The sequence below is a fragment of the Moschus berezovskii genome, chromosome 18 (assembly GCF_049115385.1).
Source record: "Moschus berezovskii isolate FMDL1 chromosome 18, NW_MosBer_1.0, whole genome shotgun sequence".
Taxonomy (NCBI): Eukaryota; Metazoa; Chordata; class Mammalia; order Artiodactyla; family Moschidae; genus Moschus; species Moschus berezovskii.
In genome coordinates, this window is record NC_142477.1 from 5,972,521 (window position 1) to 5,996,078 (window position 23,558).

The 23,558-nt window shown below is 61.3% G+C and overlaps 1 protein-coding gene across 4 annotated transcripts; it reads right to left on the reverse strand.

Annotated features, from left to right (window-relative positions):
* Positions 1-5,837: 5,837 nt before the first annotated feature.
* BRD9 (bromodomain containing 9) lies at positions 5,838-23,513 on the reverse strand. Of its 4 annotated transcripts, none has more exons than XM_055422321.2 (16): positions 23,355-23,513; positions 22,562-22,776; positions 22,181-22,313; positions 20,740-20,800; positions 20,239-20,383; positions 17,907-18,017; positions 17,245-17,357; positions 16,047-16,179; positions 14,469-14,544; positions 13,793-13,888; positions 13,270-13,402; positions 11,522-11,633; positions 10,016-10,054; positions 8,897-8,996; positions 7,443-7,610; positions 5,838-6,465 (listed from the first exon to the last, which is right to left on the reverse strand). In XM_055422321.2, exons 1-16 carry the CDS (start codon positions 23,404-23,406, stop codon positions 6,365-6,367), a joined length of 1,788 nt encoding a protein of 595 aa, XP_055278296.1. In that variant the 5' UTR covers positions 23,407-23,513; the 3' UTR covers positions 5,838-6,364. The 4 variants fall into 4 exon arrangements, with proteins under 4 accessions (XP_055278296.1, XP_055278295.1, XP_055278294.1 ...); XM_055422320.2 differs by having other exon boundaries at positions 17,245-17,360; XM_055422319.2 differs by having other exon boundaries at positions 17,245-17,378.
* Between the last annotated feature and the right edge of the window lie 45 nt (positions 23,514-23,558).

A 23,558-nucleotide genomic window follows, 5' to 3' on the forward strand; every position in this document is an offset into this window, starting at 1 on the left:
CTGCAAGACAGCAGGGGCACGGCGGGGGGGCGTGGGCACCTGTCCACAGCCCATGCAACCTGGGACGTCACAGCTGGACAAGCAGGTCCGGGGTGTGTGGTCTCCGGGCCCCCCCACCCTTGCTGGGGCCCCAGGGCGGGCAGTTACCAGTCCTTTGTGGCCGGCGGGCCACCTACAGCGACGGTGTGCTGGTCACTGTACAAATGCACACACCTCATCAGAAAATCCACGGAAGTGGGGGACCCACATGAGGAAGAGGTCCACATCCCTGGGAAAGCCCAGAGTGGGAGCAAAAGGCAGCTGCAGCCAGGTCAGTCAGATGCTTTCATCCACCAGAAACCCTGCATGTTTCCCCAGGGCAGGAGGGCTGCAAGGCCAGGGTCCTGGCCCAGGGGTAGGCCCTCCAGGGGTGGGAGGAAACTGGGCCCTTCCAGCCCATAAGGTGGGCAGGGCCGCCAGGAAGGGGAGGGACGTGTCCTGGGGAGGCCGTGGGGTGTTTATGGGTGTTGGAGCGGTGACACTAACAGCTGCTACAGGTGGAACTTGGGGGAGTTTAGAAGACCCTGCACACAGCCTACACAGCACATTTAGCTGACAGGAGGTCATCATTTCAGGAAGAAACAGAAACAATGAAAATATTGCGACTCTTGCGTGAGCTGTGACCCCCCGGGGGCTGTCCTGAGGGCGGATCTCAGCAGCGGCCTCTGCTGGCCATCCACCCAGGTCCTTGGACGAGACCCCGCGTGGACAGAGGCTACAGCGGCCCTAGTTTGCTGGGATCTAGCAAGTCGAACGGCACATTTTGTGCAACAAGACCAAGGCCCCTGGGAATTAGAACCCTGAGGGGCAGGCCTGGAGCAGAAACATGATTCCCAGAGAGAAACATGTGCCCACACAGCAGGCATGCAGAAGGTCGCATCAAGGACTCCTGCAGGTCTTGGAACAGAGGTGTGGGGAAGCGATGGTTATGAGGCTCAACGCCACAAAGCTGGAGACAACATGACTGGTCTGTTCGGGTTTCCAGGTGGGGAGAAGGAAGCGGGTGTAAGAGAAAAAACAAAGAAAAAAGGGAAGCATGTGCGCTGAGGGGGACTGAAGACTCCAGCCTTAAATCGCATTCCAGGAACCAGCAGGGAGACAAGAAAGAACCTACAGTGGTGGCGATGGGGGCTCCGAGGACAGAGTCCTGTGTCCTGGAAGGAAACCTACGGCGCGACGTAACTGGCACTCAGCGAGCTCAAGTGCTGAGTCTCCTGTCCGGAGATGAGCAGCCAGGCTATCACCGCAGGCGGGACAGAGGAGGCGCCTCGGGGCACGCAGGGCCACCTGCTCACCTTTTCAGATCCAAGACTCACCCCGATACGCCCGGCACCTCGTATGCAGGCTACGGGGGGAGCCAGTGTGTCTCCGCGAAACCCGGAGCCCACAGCGCTGGCTGTGCTCGGATGCGGGGAGCCCGGCCACCCGCCCCACCTGGGGCCCCTGCAGGCAGACCTGGCCGGCGGTGGCTGCAGACCTTCCCCTCGGCTCCGCGCTGGGACGTCGGGGGTCCGTGTGCTGGTTCTGACGCTGGGGACCTGGGGAGGGCAGACGGGCTGCGAGGGCTGGACCTCTCGCCCCTGCCCCTCCTGGGCAGCACCCCTGAGGGTCAGGGCCCCGGGGATCAGGGTCCCTGGAGCTGGAAGAGCTCGTCTGCCTCGGTGGCCCGTGCCCGCCCTCCTCCAGGGACGTTCACGGGGCCCGGCCTTCTGCCCGAGGCCGGACCGTCCCTGCCCTGCTGTCCGACTCCAACCCTGACCGCGGCCGTGGCTCAGCCTCCCTGCGTCTTGACTCCGCGCCCTGCCCGCCAGGCGCGCTAAGAGGAGGCTCAGCTGAGCACCCGGGGCGGGCGGCAGTCCACGGCCACTGCCACCACCGCTGCCACCGCCACGACCGCCACCGCAACCGGCCCTGCCATGACTGCTGCCATTATTGTCCCCAACGCACGAGGAGCTGGAACCCGGCGGGCCCAACAGCTGTTGTGGGGACAGGATCTCCTGTCTCACCCCTTGAGATACGGCTCCACAGAGCTGCTGCACGTGGACACAACACACAACACACACCACACACACCACACACCACATAGACCACACACACCACACACACACACACCACACACACCACACACACAACCACACACACCACACACACACCACACACCACACACACACACACCACACACACCACACACCACACACACACACACCACACACCACACACAGCAAACACAGCACACACCACACACAGCACACACACCACACACACACACACCACACACACCACACACACACCACACACCACACACACACACACCACACACCACACACAGCAAACACAGCACACACCACACACAGCACACACAGCACACACACCACACACACACACACCACACACACCACACACACACACACCACACACCACACATACCACACAGCACACACAGCACACACACCACACACACAACCACACACACCACACACCACACACACACACACCACACACCACACAGACCACACATACCACACACCACACACAGCAAACACAGCACACACCACACACAGCACACACACCACACACACCACACACACACACACCACACACACCACACACACACACACCACACACCACACATACCACACAGCACACACACCACACATACCACACACCACACACAGCAAACACAGCACACACACCACACACACCACACATACCACACACCACACACAGCACACACAGCACACACACAGCACACACACCATACACACCACATTCACCACACACACACACACCACACACCACACATACCACACATACCACACACCACACACAGCACACACAGCACACACACCACACACACACACACCACACACACCACACACACACACACCACACACCACACATACCACACAGCACACACACCACACATACCACACACACCACACACAGCACACACAGCAAACACAGCACACACACCACACACACCACACATACCACACACCACACACAGCACACACAGCACACACACAGCACACACACCATACACACCACATTCACCACACACACACACACACACCACACACATTCAAACCACACTCCTCACACACCACACACAATTCACACACCATAGAGCCCACACACACCACCACACCACAGGCGCCACAGACACCTCGCACCCCAGGCGCGCTCTCTCGGCTCTCCTGGCCAAACTCCTGGGCCCGGGCCCGCAGGAACCGCTGTCCCGCCCCCCGCCGCCTCCTCCCTTCAGGCCCCATCCTGGGGCCACTCCCTCTGGACATCCTGACATCACCAGCGGACAGACCGCTGGGTCAGTCTCGTAACACTGGCCGTTTGGGGTGTGACGTGCCTGGGACCCCTTTCTGCTCTATTCTGGTTCTTGTGTCTGGTTTTCCATCGTCCCTGAGGCTCTGGGCTGTTTGGTGCTGGGACGACCTGTGCGGCGGTGTCACCTCCGGGCCCCCAACACGAGTACCGAGACATGTGGGCCCGAGCAGCCTCCGCGAGCTGGCTGTGGTGACCGGGGGGTGGGCGGCAGGGCAGGCCCAGGTCTCCCCCGGCCCACGCTGCTCCTGTCCTCCCTGGAACAGGCATCCAGGCACCATACAACCTCTGAATGCGGCGCAGACCCTGGCCACTCCTGTCCTAGGTCTGCTCGTGTCCTGACGGCCCTGGACTCTCTGCGGATGGATGTCCAGGAGGCCCCCTGCGAGGGCCTGGGCAGAGCCTACGGAGGCGAGGCACCCACCTCCCTCACAGCAGGAAGGCGCAGCCAAAAGTATGCGGAGCACCCTCTCCTTTCAGTTCTCAGGTCCTGGGTGAGCTGGGGACGCACAGGCACCTCTCACTCAGCCCAGGCCCAACTGAGAGACTAACAGGGACCCAAGAGGCATCATAAAGCTGGCCCCACCCCCGGGGACGCATCACCGGCAGCGGGGGAGGGGCAGGCCAGGGGACCCCGGGCGGACCCTCACCACCCACACCTGAGCCTGGAGAACGTCAGCCTTTAGTGAAAAGGCAGTAGATTCATGCCCCTGACCTGCTGCCTCAGCATTTCGGGCCAGGGGTGGCCAAGGTGTCCATCCCAACCTCATCCTCACGCTTGACCCTGGAGCCGAGATGCCGGGCTCTGTCCAGGGTCGTGGGCACCTCTGTCTGGGCCTGACCAGCCCCCGGCTGCCCCCTTGTTGGCAGCAGCAGGACCACAGTAGCTGGTGAGTGGGGAGCGCAGGCATGTGGACGCCATGGCGAGCGGGCGGCTCACACCACAACCGGCAGCTCCAGTCCCGGGGCCTCCTGCCTTTTGCCTCGCCCCACAGTGTCTCGATTTCTAAGCTTAAGAAACGCCTGCTCCTCAGTGTCGGGTCCGAGGACTCCTATCTAATGTGGCGGATGCCGATCTCAAAGGCAGGTGGATGGGGATGTGTCCCCTTCCGTCCACAGAGGCGGCATCCCACAGCCTCCAGCCTCCCTGGGGAGTCACCGCTCTAGGCACCATCAGCGGTGAAAGGCAGGCTGGCCTTCTCCAAGGAGTGTGCCAGCCCTGCTGCCTGAGGCCCTTGGGGATCAGGGGTTGGCCTCCCACATGTCCTCTGGGCCTGGTCCGGATGGATAGGCACAAGGGAGGAGCCAGTGGGTTGCAGGCAGTTGGGTGGGCTGGAGGCCGGTGAGGAGGGGGCTCCTCCAGGGCTTGGGGCCTCCCACAGGGCAGGGCTGGTCAGGCTGACTCTGCTTCTGGTCTGCCCTGCTCCCCCAGCTGCCTGGCCTCAACCTCCCGCTCCCTGGCTTCAGTTTCCTCACACGCCATTGGCCCAACAGCACTGTCCTGGAGCAAAGCACCCCTTGGGTGATGGGGACACTCCTCCAAAACCCCAGCTGACCACGGGCAGTCAGGCATGCGAGAGCCGGACACCACCTGGGATCACCAGCCAGAAGCCTCAGGAGAGGAGGGGGCTGATACCTGCCTCCAGGGCCCCTGCACACAGTGCCCGCCCACGGGCAGGCCTGAGAACAGGAGCCTCCACCAGAAGGTACTTCCAGGGAGGCAGGCGGCTCCAACCGCTGTCCGTGGTGCTGCCCAGAGTCCACAGGTGCCAGCAAGATCCAGGGCGGAAGATCAGGAACCCACCCAGGGTCTGACCCCGAGACCCAGGGTCTGACCCTGAGACCCAGCCCACAGGGAGCAGAGGCCTCGGAGACATTGCAGCCGTGATCTCTGGAGATTGAAAGCAGAGCCTAGCCCCTGCAGGAAGAGCACAAGGCCCGCATCCCACACTCTCCCCCCTGCAGGGCCGGGCTCGGGGGTCCCGGGCACCACGGCTCCCGCTCACAGCAGCACTGCCAGGCTGCTGATCAGTCTTCACACGCCCCGGGAAGCGCTCTCTGGTTAACATGTTCATTATCACGGCCTCCTGCACAGAACACGCTTCTCCAGAAACACTTATGTGCAGCCACAGCCAGCGCACTGCAGACCCCAGCCCCTCACCCATCGGTCATTGAGGGACGATCAGCTCAGTCACCCACAAGCGGTGCCATCAGGGCTACCCAGCAGCTTTGGAGGCTCCAACCTTCTGTTTCATGGCAGGAAAACAGCGGGAAGTTGTGCGGGAGCGGACGTGACCTTGGACACCACTGAGGTGCCCAGAGCTGAGCCGGAGGCAGAGGAGATGGCACCAGGAAGAAGGCAGGCCATCAAGCTGAGTGAGAAGTGAAGGGTCTTGACTAAAGTCACTCAACAGGGGACACCTGGCTGGGCTGTAAATGATGCACGCAATGACACTGTGTCTTTTTATTAAGATCTGTATTTACAATCTGCAGATACAAACAGGCATCCAGTAAACACATCCAGAACAAAGCGTTCCCGACACATGACCCACGGCTGCAGTCACAGGATGGGCCACTGCCCAGCAGAGCACCCAACGTGGCCCCGCTGTGGCCTTCCCCAGCAGTGTGGGGACAAAGGCTTGGTGGGGCGGGTGCACACAGGACTCACCCACGTCCACTCCCCAAGGACGCGGACTGAACAGTGTCTACACAGGCGCCGTGAGGGACGCCCCGCTACCAAGCAGCCCAGAGACAGACCACGCCGGCTTCACAGAGTCTGCTCACACACCCTTTATAAGTGACGTCCACGCCAGGATGCACAGGGCTGTCCACGGACACCCCACATCCGAGTGCAGCCGACGTGATTGCAGACAACTCACCAGCTCCCTGGGGCTGCTCCCGCAGGCCAAAGGGGACAAGATGAAGTCTTTGTCTCGTGACAAAAACTCTGTATACGCAAATAAAAACTGGAAAGTACAAATCCACGCTAGGTCTTTGTGGAGACTGCAGGCTCCGGAGACTGCAGGAACTCGTATGGGTCGTGGGCCGCCTCCGGCTGCTCCCCAATGCTAAGGCGAGAAGGGCTCCCTGCAGTGACGGGAGGGGGACATGTCAGCCCCGTGCTGCCACGCACTCCGCCCAGGAAGCCCACCTGGACACACATCCTGTGGCTGTGGCCAACTGGGCCCACGGCTCAGCCAGAGCCCTGGACTCAGGACAGAGACCACCCAAGGGCCCCAGGAAGGGCATGGCCGAGCCTCCACACAGCAGGGTTGTCAATCCTGCAGGAAGGCAGCTCCTGAGCCGGGGGTCCTCAGACACCCCCAGACTCCAAGGAGCCCCTGGGTCCACCAGGACCTTGGGGATCCTCATAGCTGGGAACCACCGCAGTCACCCAGAACCTCTTCACACGCTTTTATCACCAGGTTAACGGGGTCAAAATGCCAGTCCTCTACTTGGACAGCCTCAGCCAACCGTCTGCAGCTGATCGCTCCCCTCCCCTCCCCTCCCCCAAACTTCAGGGCCGCAGAAAGGGAAGTTCAGTGCTGTGTCCAGAGGGGACGCAGGAGTGTGCGGACATGAACAGCGTGCTCAAGGGGCCTGCAGATGACGTCCGCTCCCGTCCTGGCGGGGTGGCCACATACCACCCCCCGACCCTCACGTGCCAACGGGGGCTCCCAACCAAGGATGGCGGAGTGCCCCCCCGACTCAGGGCCCCGAGGTCCCATGACCCCCCACGAGGGCCGGGCAGGAGCACGTTGCTGCCCACACTGCTTCAGAACCAGAAGCAGGAAGAAGCCAACGTTCCCTCCTCAATGACGCTGTGGGGTCCATGGCTTGGATGCGACTGGCTGGGGCTCTTCCCAACGTGGACCCAGCATCTTCAGGTCAAGCCCCAGGTTCACAAGACAGTTCCATGCAAACCCCTCTGCCAGTGCAGCTGCCTGACCAGAGTCCCCCGGAGGTGGGCCGCCTGCAGCGCCCCTGGACCCGGCCCAGCCCTCTGGCCCCTGGCCTCCCGGCTCCCCCCGAGGCACCCACGCCCAGCACGTGGCGAGCCTCACCCAGGTGGTGCTGGTCCCGGTCGGAGGCGTTGGACAGCGAGCTGAGGTTGGACGAGGGCCGTGAGCCCCCGCGCTCTGCCTGCGCCTCCTGCAGGTCCTGAAGGAGCTTTGTCGTCTCATCCAGGCTCAGGTGCCCATCCTCGGGGTCCAGCTCCTTCTTCACCTTCCCTGCAGACACAGACGACGGGGCTGGGCCAGGCTCGGGCCACCATCGCCTGGCTGGGCCCACGCCGCGCCCCCTGACGGCCCGGCGGGACCCTGATGGTGGGGCCACGCTTCCTTGCGCTAAGCGGCTCTCCACCCTAAGCAGGCCGGGAGACCACCACACGGGGCTCTGCACCAACGTCAGGCAGCACCCGCACGGCGGACCCAGCGAAGAGCAGGTGGGTGGGAAGCAGGGAGGCTAAGCCCCAGGGAACATCGCAAACGAGACACAGGGGCAGTGACCGGGACCCACCACACAGAAGAGAAAGGACATGGGATCGGAGGGGGGAGGGGAGATGCAGGAAACGCTAGGCATTAACAAATCGGCGCCCGCAGGGCCGTGTCTGCCCCGGCTGGAGACCAGAGGAGGAAAATTCCTCGAGGGAGGTGGGCAGAATCAGGCCCAGGTGAGCACAGGACAAACTACAGTCAGACTCCCCACATTCAACATAAACCCCAGGCCCCAGGCCCAGCAAAGAGACGCAGCCTAAGAATAGACCTGAAAGAGAGCAAACAGGGCAGCTAACAACCCAACTACTGAGAAACAGGAGATGGCAGACTCAGCGGAAGGAGAGCTGGTCAGAGGCGGGGTGGCCCTCGGCAGCATGCCCCCTCAAACCCGAGTGATAGAGGGGTCGCCCAGCTCCCATGTGCTTCCTGCTGGACCCCGCCTGCTTTCCTCCTGGGGCCTGGGGCCCGGGGATGTGTCTGGCAGAGGGTGTGCAGGGGTCACGCTCGGTGCTGGGGGCTCCGTGGGAACAGGCTCTGCAAACGGACACTGGTCCCCACAGCACCTCCTCCCCCAGCGCGCCCCCGTGGAGGGCCCTGGTCTGTCCGCTGGGACAAGCCACGAGCATGACCACCTGCAAACTCCATGTGTCAGTAGATCTGAAGGGGCCGGAAGGGCTGGACCCACACGCAGGGCCAACAAGGGTAGAGGGCCCTCCTGTGGGCTGGCTGGGGCACACGCCACAATGGCAGCAAGCACGCCAATGCACTATCACGGCGGCCACAGCAGGAGCTCCCTGCTGCCCACCGGACCAGGGGACCCAGGGATGGGGCCGGAGGTCAGAAAGGAGAGCCTGGTGAGCCCTGTTGGGAGCCACTGGGGATCCTGAGGATGGGGGGTGGGGGTGGGGTCCTGAGGACGGGGCTGGGTGGGTGCAGTCGTCATTCGAGGGCCCACGGGCTGGGCCGGGCTGAGCCACCCTCCCGGGAGCAGGCACAACATGGCACCCAGCACAACCTACCCAGACAGCCGAGCACAGAGATGTCCAGGGAGACATCCGAGTAGGGCTTTGTGGCCGTGAAATCCAACGTGGAGCCACTGTCCCCGAGAGGGTCCCCAGCCTGCGGGAGACAAGCCACGTGAGATGGAGGCAGCAAGCTGGTGCCCACCACCCAGGGGACGGGGGCTGGGCTGGCTGCGTCCTGTCCGCGCAGGGAGCCCACAGACAGGGGACCTGGCCGCAATCCGGGGACCACAGGGCCTAGGCTCCCCAGGGGAAGCCTCTACCTGGACCAGCACGGAAGGGTTCTGGTCCCTGGGGATCCATGGGCACTAGGGGGACTGGACAGAGACCCGCAGATGCTGGCGGTGTCTCTGGGGAGGACCCTGGGACCCACTGGCACTGGGGGGGGGGTCTCCAGGGAGACCTCCAGGACTCAAGGCCAGGCTGTCTTTTGGGAACTCAATAGACATCGTGGCAGGTCCTCACCGCCTCTGGGCTGACCCGCAGAGGCCCTGCTGCGGGGCCGGGGGATCCCAGCTCAGGCAGCTGCAGATAGCCCCAGGTCTTCACGGGCCGTGCGGGGCTGGCACCCAACGCCACACATGTCGCACAGCCCAGAGACCAAGCAGACGCCCGGCCGCCCTGCACACCCGGGGAGACACACGCCCTCAGCCGGCACCCTCTCCAATCTCCATCAGTCAAGACCCTGTCTGACGGTGCCTGACCTGCCCTGACCTCTGCCCCACGAGGCCCCGTCAGGGAGGCCGGTGGCCCCCGGAGCCCGGCCCAGCCCCAGTGCCGCTGCCCATACAGGCAGTTTCAGAGTTGGGGCGAAACGTGCTCCAGATCGCTACAGGGCGGGGCAAAGGCCACAGTGGACCATGTCCTCAGGGGCTGGCGAGGCCCCAGGCTGTCCCTGCTGAGCGTCCTCGCCCACCCCTGGAAGGAGACCCTGCCGCTGCACACCCTCAGGCCAGGTCACCACGTCGGGCTGAGGTCGGACCATCTCACTTTCCTCCCTCAGCAAAGGGACTGAGGCTCCTCTCACTGGCGCGGTCTCAAAGGCCACACACAACGCCCTCCCGGAGACCAGAACCACTAGGTCCTCACTGTCTGCAACTTGTCCACGGGACCCACCTTCACTTCGTCCGGAGGCTTCATCGGAACGCTTCTCCTCTACAAAGAATCACAGACAGGAGCCAGTCTCTCAACAGCTGTACCCAGAGTACACCTGCTTACCCTCTCACTCACCCACGAGGTGGGCCAGGCCCACCCGCGACCTGAGCGGGCCTCACAGGCCGCAGCCACAGTGAGGCTGCTGCAGCGCCTGCCCGCACAAGACCAGCTGAGACCCCCAGCGGGCTGGGCACCCACGAGACCACCTGGGGCGAGACAGCCGTGAAGGCATGGGCCCCCAGGCTGCACCTGCAGCCCCAGGGGTGGGGACGGAGGAGGCAGTCAGACGCTGGGCCAGTGTGGGGGGTGCTGAGACCAGCAGAGGAGATGGTTGGATGGCGTCACTGATGCCATCAATGGAAGTGCGTCTGAGCAAACTCCAGGGGACACTGGAGGACAGAGGAGCCTAGCGGGCTGCAGTCCATGGGGTCGCAGAGTCGGACACGACAGACTGAACAGCAGTAATGGTCTGAGGCTGAGCCACTCTGAACAGCGCACACTCAGTAGAACGGTCAGACCGTTCTCGCCTCCTCTGTCCCACGCTGGCAGGCGCGTCTGGGTTACTGCTGGGCTCCCTTTGATTCCGGTAGCTTAGCAGTACACTCTGAAATCTGCATGAGTGATACCCCTGGGCTCTCTCTCAAGACTGCTTTGGCTACTTGGGGTCTCAGCTTTAAAATCATTAGTTCTAATTTTCTGAAAAATGCCACTGATGTTTTGATAGAGACTACACTGTATCTATGGATTGCTTTGGAAAGTATGACCATTTTAACAACATTAACTCTTCCAATGTAAGAAGAGAGTCTGTTCAATAAACAGTGCTGGACACGGTGGAATGGTACGTGTGAAAGAATGAAATTAAACTGTGTCTCTGGGGCTGTACACAGAAAGAAACTCAAGATGGCTGGAGAGGAAACATTTGACGCTTTGTGGTCATGCACAGGGTGTGGCACCTTTTCCATTTCTACTTTCTAAAATACTCAAAGTCTGTTAAAAAAAAACAACATTGTTAGCTCACGGGCCAAAGTTTGCCAATCCTGATCTTGACCAAAAAAGACATACTACAAACGGAAAATAAAAATAAAAGTGACTGTAGACACTTCCTCAGACACAAGGAGAGTCAGACATCACTCTACAAAGAGGCTAAGACATCAATCTAGGCATCCACACCAGGAAGATACGTTTTAAATATGAAGGTAAAATGAAGACAGTTTTTAGATAAAGAAAAAGCTCAGTAAGTTTGCTGCAAATCTGTCCTTTAAGGTAAAAGCACATTTTTCGAGACAATGGAAAGTAACAGCTCATGAAGAAAGGCAGTCTAAAAAGGGCTGAAGAACATGTGCCAGATGGGGGCATCCTTCTTAGGTTTCCCTGGAAAAACAAAGTCGACCTGCAGGAGGAACAGCCCCGGGTCGCCTCACACACACGCCCCACTCCCATCTGGCAGCTTCTGGGGCTGGCGCCCACCTGCCTCAGCCGGAAGAGCATCCGCGAGTGGTCCCCGCCCGTGATCTGGTCCAGGAGGTCGTCCACCAGCTTCTTGCTGTAGCTCCCGGCATCCTTCACGAACTCCTGCAAGCTGGAAGGGGCCGCGAGAGCAGGCTGGGACCTGCATTCCTCACCCTCCTGCCCTGGCTGCCCACCCCCGAGGTCCAGATGGAGCGGGAAGGGGGTGGACAACAGTCAGTGACCCCAAAACAAGAAAGGCAAAGGAAAAGCAAAGCAAAGAACAAGGCATCTGCACACCTAAGTCCCTCACGCTGACTTTCTGAGAGCACTCGTGTCTGTTCTGGCTTCAAAGACACAAGGAGATTAAGGAGGAAGCACACGGAGGGCTCCACGCTGAGTGGGCAGGGAGCACCTCTGGGGTCATTCTGGACCATAAGAAAGTGAGACGACCCCAAACCATGCTAACGCGTTTAAAACAGAGGCCACAAACTGAGAACAGAAGCCAGGAGCAGAACCCAGAGCCCGATCAGCACGGCCAAGCCAAGGCCTGAAAGGGCCTGACGGCAAGGCCTCACACGGCGGTGGGCCCGACTCTGCACCCAGCGTCTGGCTGCCTGGACCAAGGGCAGTGGGCCCCAGAGCCATGCGCTGGGGCAGGGTGACACAGGGTCAGCACCCAGGAGGCCACCCTCCGCCTCCACACCTTCCTCTGGGTTTTCCTCCTTCTCTTCTGTTTTCGCACAAACATCTGGGCCAGCTATTCGTTTACCGTATTAGAGGCTAACTGATTCCTGTGTGTTCTTCAAACACACTGCACGTTGTGGAGTGAGACAAAGATCTAACGGGGAGACTCCACTCCTCACAGACCAGCACAGCTGTCACAGTCCCCACATACAATACGAAGTTCCAAAGGGATGGTCCTCTTTTCCCGCAGGAATGAAGACACAAATCCCACTCCACACGACGCAATACCAGATCACTAACTGTAGCATCACACCTGTCAGTCACAATGGGCTGAACTGCGTCCCCAACATTCACACGCTGAGGCCCTGACCCCCGGCACCTCAGAACACAGCTGGACGTGGAGACGGGGCCTGAGAGGGAATTCAGGTAAAACGAAGCTTTCAGGGTGGCCCTCAGTGTCTCCAGAGCAAAGGAGCTCAAGATGCAGAGTGAAGCTGGGGGAGGACTCCGGGGGAGGACACTGCGGGGGAGGGAGACACTGCAGGAGGATGCTGGGGGGAGGACCCCGGGGAGGCCTCAGGAGGATGTGGGGGGAGGACTCGGGGGGAGGATCCCGGGGAGGACTCGGGGGGGGGGTCAGGAGGATGTAGGGGGAGGACGCGGGGGGAGGATCCCGGGGAGGACTCGGGGGGAGGCCTCAGGAGGATGTGGGGGGAGGACTTGGGGGGAGGCCTCAGAGGATGTGGGGGGAGGACTCAGGGAGGAGCTGAGGAGGACAGCATCTGCAGCAAGGAGCCAGGCCTCAGGAGGAGCTTAGATCCCGCCTACAGGACTCAGGTGCTGTGGCACACACCTGGTCTTGGCAGCCTGAGAGCCCCTGGACGGCCGTGACCCTGGCTCTCCCTGGAGCACGGTGGGTCACACCAGGCTCCTGCAGGCTCCAGTCTGGTTCATCATCCCCTTAAAAACCTGAGATTCGAGGCCGCTGGCAGAGACCATGGCATCTTACTGAACACAACCATGGCCTGCAGCCAGGAACCGATGCCCTCCTGCCCGCCACAGACGCTGAGCAGCCCACCCACCTCAGTGCGCACTGCACTCCCGTCTCGTCTCCGTAAGCCGAGTACAGCAGCTCCACCTCATCAGCCTTCAAGTCGCCGAACACGGAGTTGTTGTGCATGGAGAGCGCGGTGCTGGCGCTGGAGAGGAAGGTGACTGGGGGGGTGCAAGGGCAACGTGAGGGACACACACACGCGGGCCATGTGCATGCCACGTCTCCAGGGATAGCGGAAGCCCTGTGCAGAGCCCACGTGCCCCCACACCGAGTTCTCAGGAACCTCCAGGTGAAGGTCTCTCCGCTGCCTACAGCATCATGACCCCCGCGTGGAGAAACTGTGACGCTGTTGGAGGAACTTTAAATGGCGTCACTGGACCGCCAGTGCGCGGACAGCAGCCGAGCGTGGGGAGGTGCCCCCGCACTGGCAGACTCGGAGGTGGGGCCTGCTGCTGGGGGCCCCAGCTCCCGCCCCTCCCGGGCCCCTGCGAGCATGATCTGACTTAGAGCCGGGCCTGATGCGGCAGCCGCTGGGCGGGGGTGGGTCTCACCTCGGCTCCTCCGCTCCTCCCGGAAGCCCAGCGTGGTGAAGCCGGGCAGCAGCTTGCTGGACAGCGAGCTCAGGTCCACCGGGTGGGTCTCCTCCTCTGCAAGGGGAGCAGGGCCTTGAGCAGGCGGCCCCCAGCTGCAGGGGCGTGTGGGAGTGTAGCCTGGGGGCCTCCTGGGACCATCTGAATTCGGGTCTAGACAGCCAGCAGCCCCCCTGAAACCTTGGCTTTCTGTGGTTTCACAGTGGAAGGCCAGCGGTTGGCCCACCGCACGGCAACACAACCCCAAGCCTGCCACAGTCCCGCCTCCAAGACCTCAGTCTACGTGCTGTAGGAGCAACGCACTGCCTCTGCCTCCCGACAGGCCTGTGGGCGGTTCCCACGGGGATGGGGGCCTGGGAGGACTCCATGTCCCCATCAGAACCTCAGTCTCGCATTTGAAGCGGGACCAGCTTGCCTGTTCTCTTTATCAAGAACACTACCATTCACTCCAACTGATGGTTAAACTGGTCAGTGCCTGCCCTCCGCATCCATGGAGGACCCCTGACCATACTTGCATCCTGCCACGTGGGCGATGGGCCATGCCCCATCTACACATCACCAAGGCGTGGAGACCAGGGACGGGGCCCTCAGGCAGGCCAGTCAGCAAATGGGATGGGGTAGGGGGGCAGGCACACACCATCGGCATCCAGCCCGGCCGTGTTGACCACGCTGTAGAGCAGACAACCGTCCCCATTCTTCTTCAGGTAGCCCATCTGCAAGAGAGCAGCCTGAGTGCCCGGGGCCCCAACCCCCCGCGGCCTCCAGGTCCCCATGCCCCCAACCCCCCACAGCCTCCAGGCCCCGCCCAGGGCTCCCCCTAAGCAGGGCGCCCTTGAGGGGCCAGGAGAGCTGCGGCCTCTGAGGACGGCCTGTCCTGAGTAAACCCTGAACAGCCAAAGCGCCCTGTCCCCTAGAGACCACAGACACATCTTGTGCCGTGAGCACAGGACCCCTGGCACACTTGTGCCACGAAGGAGCTCCTGAGCCAGGCTCCCAGGACCCCTGTGACCAGGAGCTTCAAGAACACGACACTCCCCAGAAATAGCCTTTTCTAGGAGTCAGAAGCCTGACCAACGTGAGCTAGGGCACGGCCTGGTCAAGAAGACCAAAGGCCCCACCCCACACACACGGAGCCCACCACCATCTAAACTGAACTGCACCTGGGAGCAGTGCCCCTTTGCAGGCCGGAGCGGCCCAGGCCGGGGGCAGCCACGTGCGCTGGTTCAGGGAGCCCGGGGATGGGGCATGGGTGATGGCAGGCAGTTCCCTGCTGCAGCCACGAGCCCACAAGGGGCAGAGAGGACCCACGGGTGGGGCAGACCGGGAGGTTTCCGTGTGAACGCACGGCCTGTGGGGAACGTGAGTCAGGGCAGGCTGCGCAGACACACGGACAGATGTGGCTGTCCCAGGACTGTGCGCCCAGGCCCAGACAGGACGCCCTTGTCTGCATGGAGTCAGTGTTTGCTGCGGAAACGCTGACTCCGTGGTGAGGAGCCACCGCGGCGCAGACCAGGCTGGACACAGAGCTACCACGTGACCACACGGGGCCCTCACACCTCACAGCAGGCACGCGCCAACCAGCAGGAAACAGGTGACGTAAAATGCGACGTGTCTTATGCAGTCCGACACGTCCCAACTGCGACCACTTCACGGTCCTCTACGTAAAACCCAACACGTCCTCTGCAGACTTAGTATAAATACAAAGTCCCAGCAGTTTCCCACACACGCTGTGTGAAAATAGAATGTTAAGACACACTGGGTCACACAAAGCACCACGGCTGACTCTGCTCGCGTCCGTGCTGACAGTCACCAGGAATCTAAAGCCACTCGCCCATGGGATTCCCGTCACGCCTACCAGACGCCTCCTGTGTCAGAAAGGAGGTGTGCAGAGCAGGGCGGGCCCTCGTGAGGACCGGCTCACGCCTGGTCAGACCCGCGCAGACTGCGGAGGCACGGACTCCGAGGACACGGGGCCAACGCGCCACCGCGAGAAGTGGGGCAGGCTCGCCTAGGCCTGGGGACAGCGCAACCCTCTGCTGGCCGGCGACCTGCTCCCAGGAGCGGCAGCCATGGGGACGAGCAGCTAACGCTCCAGCAGCAACAGCGCCAGGACACGGCGGTGCTCCGGCCAGACACTTGCGACGGTTTTTGAGGCTCGGTCGTGCCGACAGGCCAGCACCCGGTAGGTGACACAGCCACCCCGCGGGGGCACTACCTTGCCGCCGGGCACCAGCCGGCTGATCCGGTCACGGGCCTCGTCGGCCGCATGCTCCACCAGCGCCAGCACGTGCTCCTCCGCGGTGCTGTCTGTCAGGCTGCAGGCGTTCCCCTCCGGCTCGAACACGCAGCTGTGAGGCGGGGACACGCATGAGTCACGCCTGCCCTCCTGGCGGCCCACCCACACCAGGTGGAGGCAGGGGGGTGGCAGGAGGCACAGAGTGCACTTCACACCCTTCCTTCTGCTCCTAACCCTCCGCGGGCTACAGCGAGCGGACACCAGCCAAGCAGAAGCCCCTCTGGTCTCAGCCCCAGCTTCCGGTCACTCTACAGGCAACAGGAGCCTTGCTGACAACAGCGTCACTCAGGCACTGGACCAACAGTGGCAGTAATTCTGTGCAGGGTCGGGGCACTGGCAGTGAGCCCGGGCTGAGAGCAGCACCCAGGCCCCAGAGCGCCCCGAGACAGCAAAGGCAAGAGGAGCAGCTGCCAGCACCCAAGGGAGGTGGTCGCCTCATGGAAGGCTCTAGAAGCAGAGCGGAGGAACCCCTCCAAGGAGTGTGGGGTGAGCCGTCTGGGGTCCCAAGCCTACAGGAAGCCCCCTTACAGCCTGGGCCCCAGTCGCAAAAGCAGGAGCCCAGACACAGGCCCCTGCCCACCCTGACCCAAGCCATCATCTACAACGGCACAACAGAGCCCCCAAGCCTGGGGTGCAGAGCCCCGGCTGCCGGTGAATGTCCTACACAGAGGGGACCCTCGGGAGTGAGGGACCAGTGAGAATCCACAGGACACGGTAACAGCGGTGCCCGGGCAGTCGGCCTGGCGAGCCACACCCGGGACCGAGCATGAGCGTGGCCGGCAGGGTGGCTCAGCCCGCGCCCCTGACCCCGCGGGGGTGGCCGTGACCCCCCTACAGGGCCCGTCGCTGCACTAGGACCTGGGGAGCGTGGGCCAGAGTGGAGAGCTGCACCCCTCGCGGCCGACCCTGGGGCCCAGGGCCTCCTGACACTCCTGGCAGGATGGGGCCCGCCACCACAGCCACTGCACTCTCGCGTGGGCAGGGAGGAGGGTTGCTTCTGTGTGCACACGTGGCGCAGGCTCCGTCCCAGCTGCCGTGAGTGAGACGGGCTGGGATGCAGCCCTGCCAGCAGCGAGGGTGTCAGTGCCCGCAGAGCCGGGCGGGCGGGCGGCTCTACCTGATGGCTTCTCTACTCGGCCGCTTGGACTTCTTGGCCGTCTCTGCGTGCACGGGCACGACTTCGGGGACAGGCTCCTCGGCAGCTGTGTCTTCGTTGCCCAGAAGAGCCGCCTGCTGAGAGAAATCCATGTCCTGCATAAACGACATGCTGCGCTTCAGAGCTAAGAGCCGCTCCTGGAACCAGAAAGCACAGAGCAGCGGGCTTGACCTCTCCCTCCGGCCACAGCACCGACGAGGCAAGGGGCCTGGCAGCAAACCCTCTGGGGCAGAGAGTGCTCCCTGAGGCTGGTGAGGCCGGCACTGGTCCTAGACACAGGGTGCATGCAGCCTGGCTCATGGGACGGGGGGCCCCGGGGCTGGGGGCGGGGCACTGGGCTCCGGGAAGCAGCCACATATGATGACCCAGCGAGGCAGCGAGACCCACGCATCTGGAGCTCCGCCCCAAGCCTGCCAGGGACACAGCCACGGGCAGGAGCAGAGGGGGGGGCGTGTCTGGAGGAGGGGCATGCTCGCAAGGGCGGCTGGCTGGGGGCTCCCTAGAGCAGAGGGCCCGTGCCGTGGCCGGGGGTGCGTGGATGGAGCATGGCATTCGCTGTGAGCTTCCGCTGAGGCGTGAGAGCCAGGGAGGAGGAGGCACTCTCGCCACCAGAGGCCCCTTACTTTGCTCATCATCTTGAAGCCGGCGTGCAGGATCTTCTTGGCCAACTTGTAGTACACGGTGTCCGGCCTGTTGTACGTCATCGCGTTGTCACACATCAGCTTGAAATCTGCCTGAAAAGAAAAGAGACAATTCACCAGGTGTGCAATACCACACAGATGACAGCAGACTTGAGACTCCTATCACAAGAAGCCAGAGTGAGCCGCCCAGACACACTGGAAATCAGCGCGGCTCTCCCGTTCGACGGCCTTTCCTGTGACTTAGGAGATCTTCTCAGCTCGTTTCCAGTTTCAGCTCATTATGAGACACTGCGTATACTTCCCTGTTTCATACAGTAAGCGCCCCGATGCGGCAGTTTGTATCTGTTCATCCCAAAGCCCTGATTTGCTCTCCCCCAACCCTGCCCTTCCGGCAGCCACCAGTCCGTTTCCACTGTGCAGACAAGTTCACCCGCACCATCTTTTAGATTCCCTGTGTGACTGCTGCCGGATAACATCTGCCTGACTCGCTTCACTTAGAATAACCTCTAATTTCACCCATGTTGCTGCAAATGATAATATTTCACTCTTTCTTACAGCTGAGTAATTCAAGAATCATTTTTAAAAACTTTGAAAAATCTTCATAACTGTTCATTAGTCTTCACTTGCACAAAAACACTTGAATGAGACGCTTGCCAAACTGTGTAACCCATTCTGAACACAGCCTGCACGCTTCACGGGAGTAAAACATTGGTTCCTCCGCTTCTGTCCTGACCTGCCCCCTTCCCTCTCCTTGGAGGGAACTTAGGACATTAACAGGAACAAGAACCAACAACTGGTTCTTTGAAGCAAAGCAGAGGGATAAACTGAGAGGTGGGCACACCCTCTCTCGCTGAAGTTTTTTCATAGAATTTAAAATTTTGCCTACAGATAGTTACTCTAGTGCCATCAGAAAAACACTTTCCCCCAAAATAAGTGAACGACTTACACTAAACGACCTGAAACGTCAGTGTCCTGTCACCCTAACCCACTACTTAGGGCACACCTGACAGGATGACAACGACGCCGAAAGCACTGCGTGCCACCTGGAACCCTTCCCTCACCAGGCCAGTGTCCCCAGGGCTGGGCTGAGGCCGGAAAGCCCATGTCGCAGGCCCCGACTGTGACAGGCTCGGGTCACCACGGGGGACGGGGTGGCGCTATCGCAGCTCAGCGTTGTCACCACGGGGGACGGGGTGGCGCTATCGCAGCTCAGCGTTGTCACCACAGGGGACGGGGTGGTGCTATCGCAGCTCAGCGCTGTCACCGGGCGACCAACCAGATTGGACCCACAGGTGGACGCACGCGCTTCAGGACACATGCAGGGAACCACCCGCCGACCCACCCGAACCTCCCAGGAAAACTGTCCGTGTCCCCCACCCACCCTTCAGTCACAGGCGCGCTTCAGGACACACGCAGGGAACCACGCGCCTCCCCGCCCGAACCTCCCAGCAAAACTGCCCTTGCCCCCACCCACCCTTCAGTCACAGGCGCACTTCAGGACACATGCAGGGAACCATCCGCCGACCCGCCCGAACCTCCCAGGAAAACTGTCCGTGTCCCCCACCCACCCTTCAGTCACAGGCGCGCTTCAGGACACACGCAGGGAACCACCTGCCGACCCGCCCGAACCTCCCAGCAAAACTGCCCTTGCCCCCACCCACCCTTCAGTCACAGGCGCGCTTCAGGACACACACAGGGAACCACCTGCCGACCCGCCCAAACCTCCCAGGAAAACTGTCCGTGTCCCCCACCCCCCCTTCAGTCACAGGCCTGCCACACTTTCAGTGAGTTCTCCAGTAAAGCCAAGCTTGGCCAAAGTGAACAGAACCTAAGAAAGAAACACAACGCCTTTCCCTAAAGTGCATCAGTGTCAATGCTGACAAACACTTGTTTAGATCGAAGGCCGAAGAGCCGCTTTCACCTCTCACAGCCAGTGCTGAAAAACACTCGGCAACAGAGTACTCAAGAGACAGAAGAATTATGGCCCAAAAAATCCGAACTCCCAGTTAATTACACTGGAAACACTGCACTGCAGGTCAGACCAAACGCACCTTCGCTGGACCCAACGTGTCCGTTTATGCCAAAATAGTAACCTAAGAAACAGATGTCTACTAGCAAGCAAGACACGGGCTAGCTTTCAGACCAAAACATGGATAAAGTTACAACTGACCCCTGTATTTTCAAAACACCAGCCCAACACAGAAACACCCACAAAGCTTGCAACTGCAAGCAACCAAAGCTGTATGAAGGGTCTGCTGTACGTGAATACACACAGAGTCTCCTGGCAACGACTTCAGGAGGTGGAATGATCTACCTTAAACTCCGTGACTGACTTGTACTCGTTAGCTATGATCTTGTCTTTCATTGTGCCGAAGTCCATCGGGTGTTTTATTATCATCGAGTACCCAGGAGCGATTGCATCCGTGACGGGAAAAGCAAAAAATCCATGAGGATCTTTTCTGAAAACACAAACATCTTTATTTAAACTGGAAAAATCCTAAGACCTAAGTGTTTGAACGAAACACCTCACAGTAAAAAATCTGATGCAATTAACCAAAATTTAAGGTTGCTTCTTAAAATTAACAAAATTTATGCTCTTTCAGACTGGCATTTTGGATACACTAAAATCTCCAAAACTACCGTCCTGGGTCCTGTCATGACCCCACCCTCTGGCGTTTGACCCCTGGGGCCGACTTGGGGTTCTTGGAACCCTGAGCCCTGCTCCCACAGGCATGCCCCTCCCCTGCGAAAGCAAGAGCGCGTGGAGAGAAGAGCCCAGATGCCCCAGCAGGAGCCCCTCAGAAGCGCCCTTTACCTCTGGAGCTGGCGGAGGAAGTGCTCCAGCAGCTGCTGAATAGGCGTGCTCTCGTTTTCAGCTGCCAATTTAAAAACGGAAAAAGTAAAATTAAACAAAAGCATCTTGCTAACACTTCACTGTAAAGAAAATGCCAATTTCGTGATCCTTACTAATCTATTTCCTGTTCCAGTGTTCCAGGCTCACAGGAGAAGCAGACGAGACAGTGAGCAAACCCACACATGGTCCCCAGCCCAGTGCAGCTGGGAAAGGGGCAGAGACCCAGCAGCAGTCCCCCGAGACAGCCAGGATGGGCTGTCACGCATCACCCTGTCCCCAGCCCCCAACCCCTCCTGGGCCTAGGATGTTCCAGATGAGGTAAGAGGATGCAATCGAGACTTTGAACAGAAGTTGACAATGAACGCCCTGGCAGCATTTTACTTGTATTCTCTGGTCCTGCCTCTGCTCACCAGTAAAATGGGAGTAAAACAGGGGTTCTTGTGAGGACTCTATAAACATCTCCGCGTGCATAGCGAGAAAAGCACTGTTTTCAGGGACCGTGAACACTGAAGTCAGCTAGGTTTCCCTCCACAAAAGTACGTATGTATGTGGTCTGCCCCACTGTGTCCCCAAGGCTGCACCCAGAGCCCCAGATCCGGGGTTCTAAATGCTCTTCTCTACCGAGGAACCAGGGTCCTTGGGGGAACTGGCTCACTCCAGTCACCAGGGCGACACTGTTGAGCGAGACCAGGAGAGGCCCAGGGAAAGACCGTCTGATCACAGGCTTTCCAGGCACACAGGGGAGGGCACTCAACAGGCAGTGTGAATGAGGCAAGTGATTACTAGCAACTGTGGGCATTCCACAGCCACGTTCAGCTGAGCAGCTGCTGCCCTGTGCCGACCCGTCTCCCCCACAGCAGGCCCAGGAGCCCCGTGTCTTACTGCTCCCCAGGAGCGGGGCAACCAGCAAACTCCACTTCCATAACCGCAAAACAATGTCTCCCCACTCCCCCAGCAAATCAGAGGTGGTCAGACCTCCAGTCAGAGCCAGCGTGCCTCCCCCCAGGGGCGCCTGACAGCCTGAAACCTAAGAAAACTGCCCACACATATCAGAGGAAGCCTGGGCTTTCCAGAAGGTTTCCTTGGCTGAAGCCAGCACAGCTCCCAGGAATCTAAGGGCTCGAATGACTGACACCAGCGCTGGCGTCCTCCCATCTCCAAGGACCTTCTTGGGGCTCTTGCGCGAAGAGGCCAGGAGCCGTGGTGAGCCAAGCCCTACTCTGGAAGCTCGAAGCGAGCAGCAAGAAACTCAGGCCAGCCCAGCTCCTCTGTGAGGCCCGGGAACGAAGAGTGTGGCTCCTTCCATCCTAGGCGTCTCCCCAAGCCCAAGGGCAGAAAGCCAACCACTGCTTCCCACGACAAGCCCCACAGCTCCAGGATGCCTCCGAATGCCGCCACTCGCCTGGCTGTGTCCGGCAGGCTCGCACGGGCCGGTCGGGGGGCGGCTCCACCTCCACCTTCTTCCCCGGGTCAAAGTCGTCGGCCTCGCCCTCCGTGTCACAGTGCCCCTTCTCCCGTTTCCGCTTCTTCTCCTCCTACGAGGCAGGGTCAAGGCAGCGAGGGCGATGAAGTGGTTTTTAACAGACCCCGCGTTTCTAAGGGGGAGTTGAGAGCGAAATGCCTCTTCCGGGGACCCTTCTCACTGCAGACCCCACCCTTCCAGAGACCCTCCACAGGAGGCCCTGACTCTGCGGGGCGTGCTCCGCCGGAGGGGACACGCCGGCCCGAGCCCAGGAAGCCCCGGCTCCGGACACCCCCCGGGTTTGGGGCCACCCTCGCTCACCTTTCGCTTTCTTCTCTCTTCATCGTCAAGGTGCTTTTCCTTCTCCGACTTCTTCTTCTTCTTCTTCTTCTTTTCCTTGTGCCTCTCCCGCTCGTGGTCTGACCTGTCATCGTAGTAACTGGAGTCGTGGCCGGACCCCGAGAGTTCCGTCACTTCGCTTCCTCCAACTTTGAGGACCAGCTTCAGGGGCTTCTCCAAGGGCTTGTCTGCATAGTCTGCGGACACAGAGGCGGCCTTCGCCGTGTGTGCTTGGGGAGGCCGCTCAGCAGCGCACACTGCTACCCAGCCGGCGGCACCTCGGCCCAAGTGCGGGGACACCGGGAGGTCACGGAGGTGCGGGAAGGCGGGAGGACGGGCCGAGCTCAGGTGAACAGCAGGGCACTGCCAGAACCGTCAAAGATGGCGGTGAGCGCAGAGGACGGTAGTGGGGGGCTCCTTGCCCTCGCCGCCCAGTTACCCTCCACCGGACGAAAGGGCGGTCTCCAGGCCACCGTCGGAGGAACCAGACCGCGCCTGGGGCCCCGGGGCCCAATGCCGGCCCGCCAGCTCCGGGCCCCGGGTCGCCCCCTTCCCGCCCTGCCGCGGCCCCCGGTGCGGGAGCCCTGACGGGAGCAGGACAGCGCGCCGGCGCGGGGAGACCCCAGGAAACACGGCCGAGGGGCAGCGGTGCTCCGCGCTTTTCCCCAGGGCGCGGCGGCGCGGACGCCGGAGAGCGCGGCCCAGGGCCCGGAGAGCGCGCCGCGGCCCGCCGCCGCGAACGCCCGCCGGCGTCACAAAGCGCGCCGCGGCTCACCCTCGTACGACGAGCGCCATTCGGTCTTGTGCTTCTTGTGCTTCTTGCCCATGGCGCCGGCGCCTGGGGCAGCAGCGAGCGCGCCAGGAGCGCGGCCGCCGCGCGCCGCCGCCGGCCCGCCTCCCGCCTCGCCCGCGGAGCTCGCGGGCCGCGCCGGAAACCGCGGCGGCGGCCGGAAGCGGCGGCGGCGGCCGGAAGTGACGC

Coding starts and splice junctions, on each gene's coding strand:
- BRD9 (XM_055422318.2), bottom strand. CDS start 23,406: ATGGGCAAGAAGCACAAGAAGCACAAGACCGAATGGCGCTCGTCGTAC. Junction 18,018..20,238: donor AGTCAGTCACGGAGTTTAAG/GTAGATCATTCC, acceptor TTTTCTTTTCAG/GCAGATTTCAAGCTGATGTG. Junction 10,055..11,521: donor TGCTCTTCCGGCTGAGGCAG/GTGGGCGCCAGC, acceptor GATTCTTTGTAG/AGGAGAAGCGTTCCGATGAA.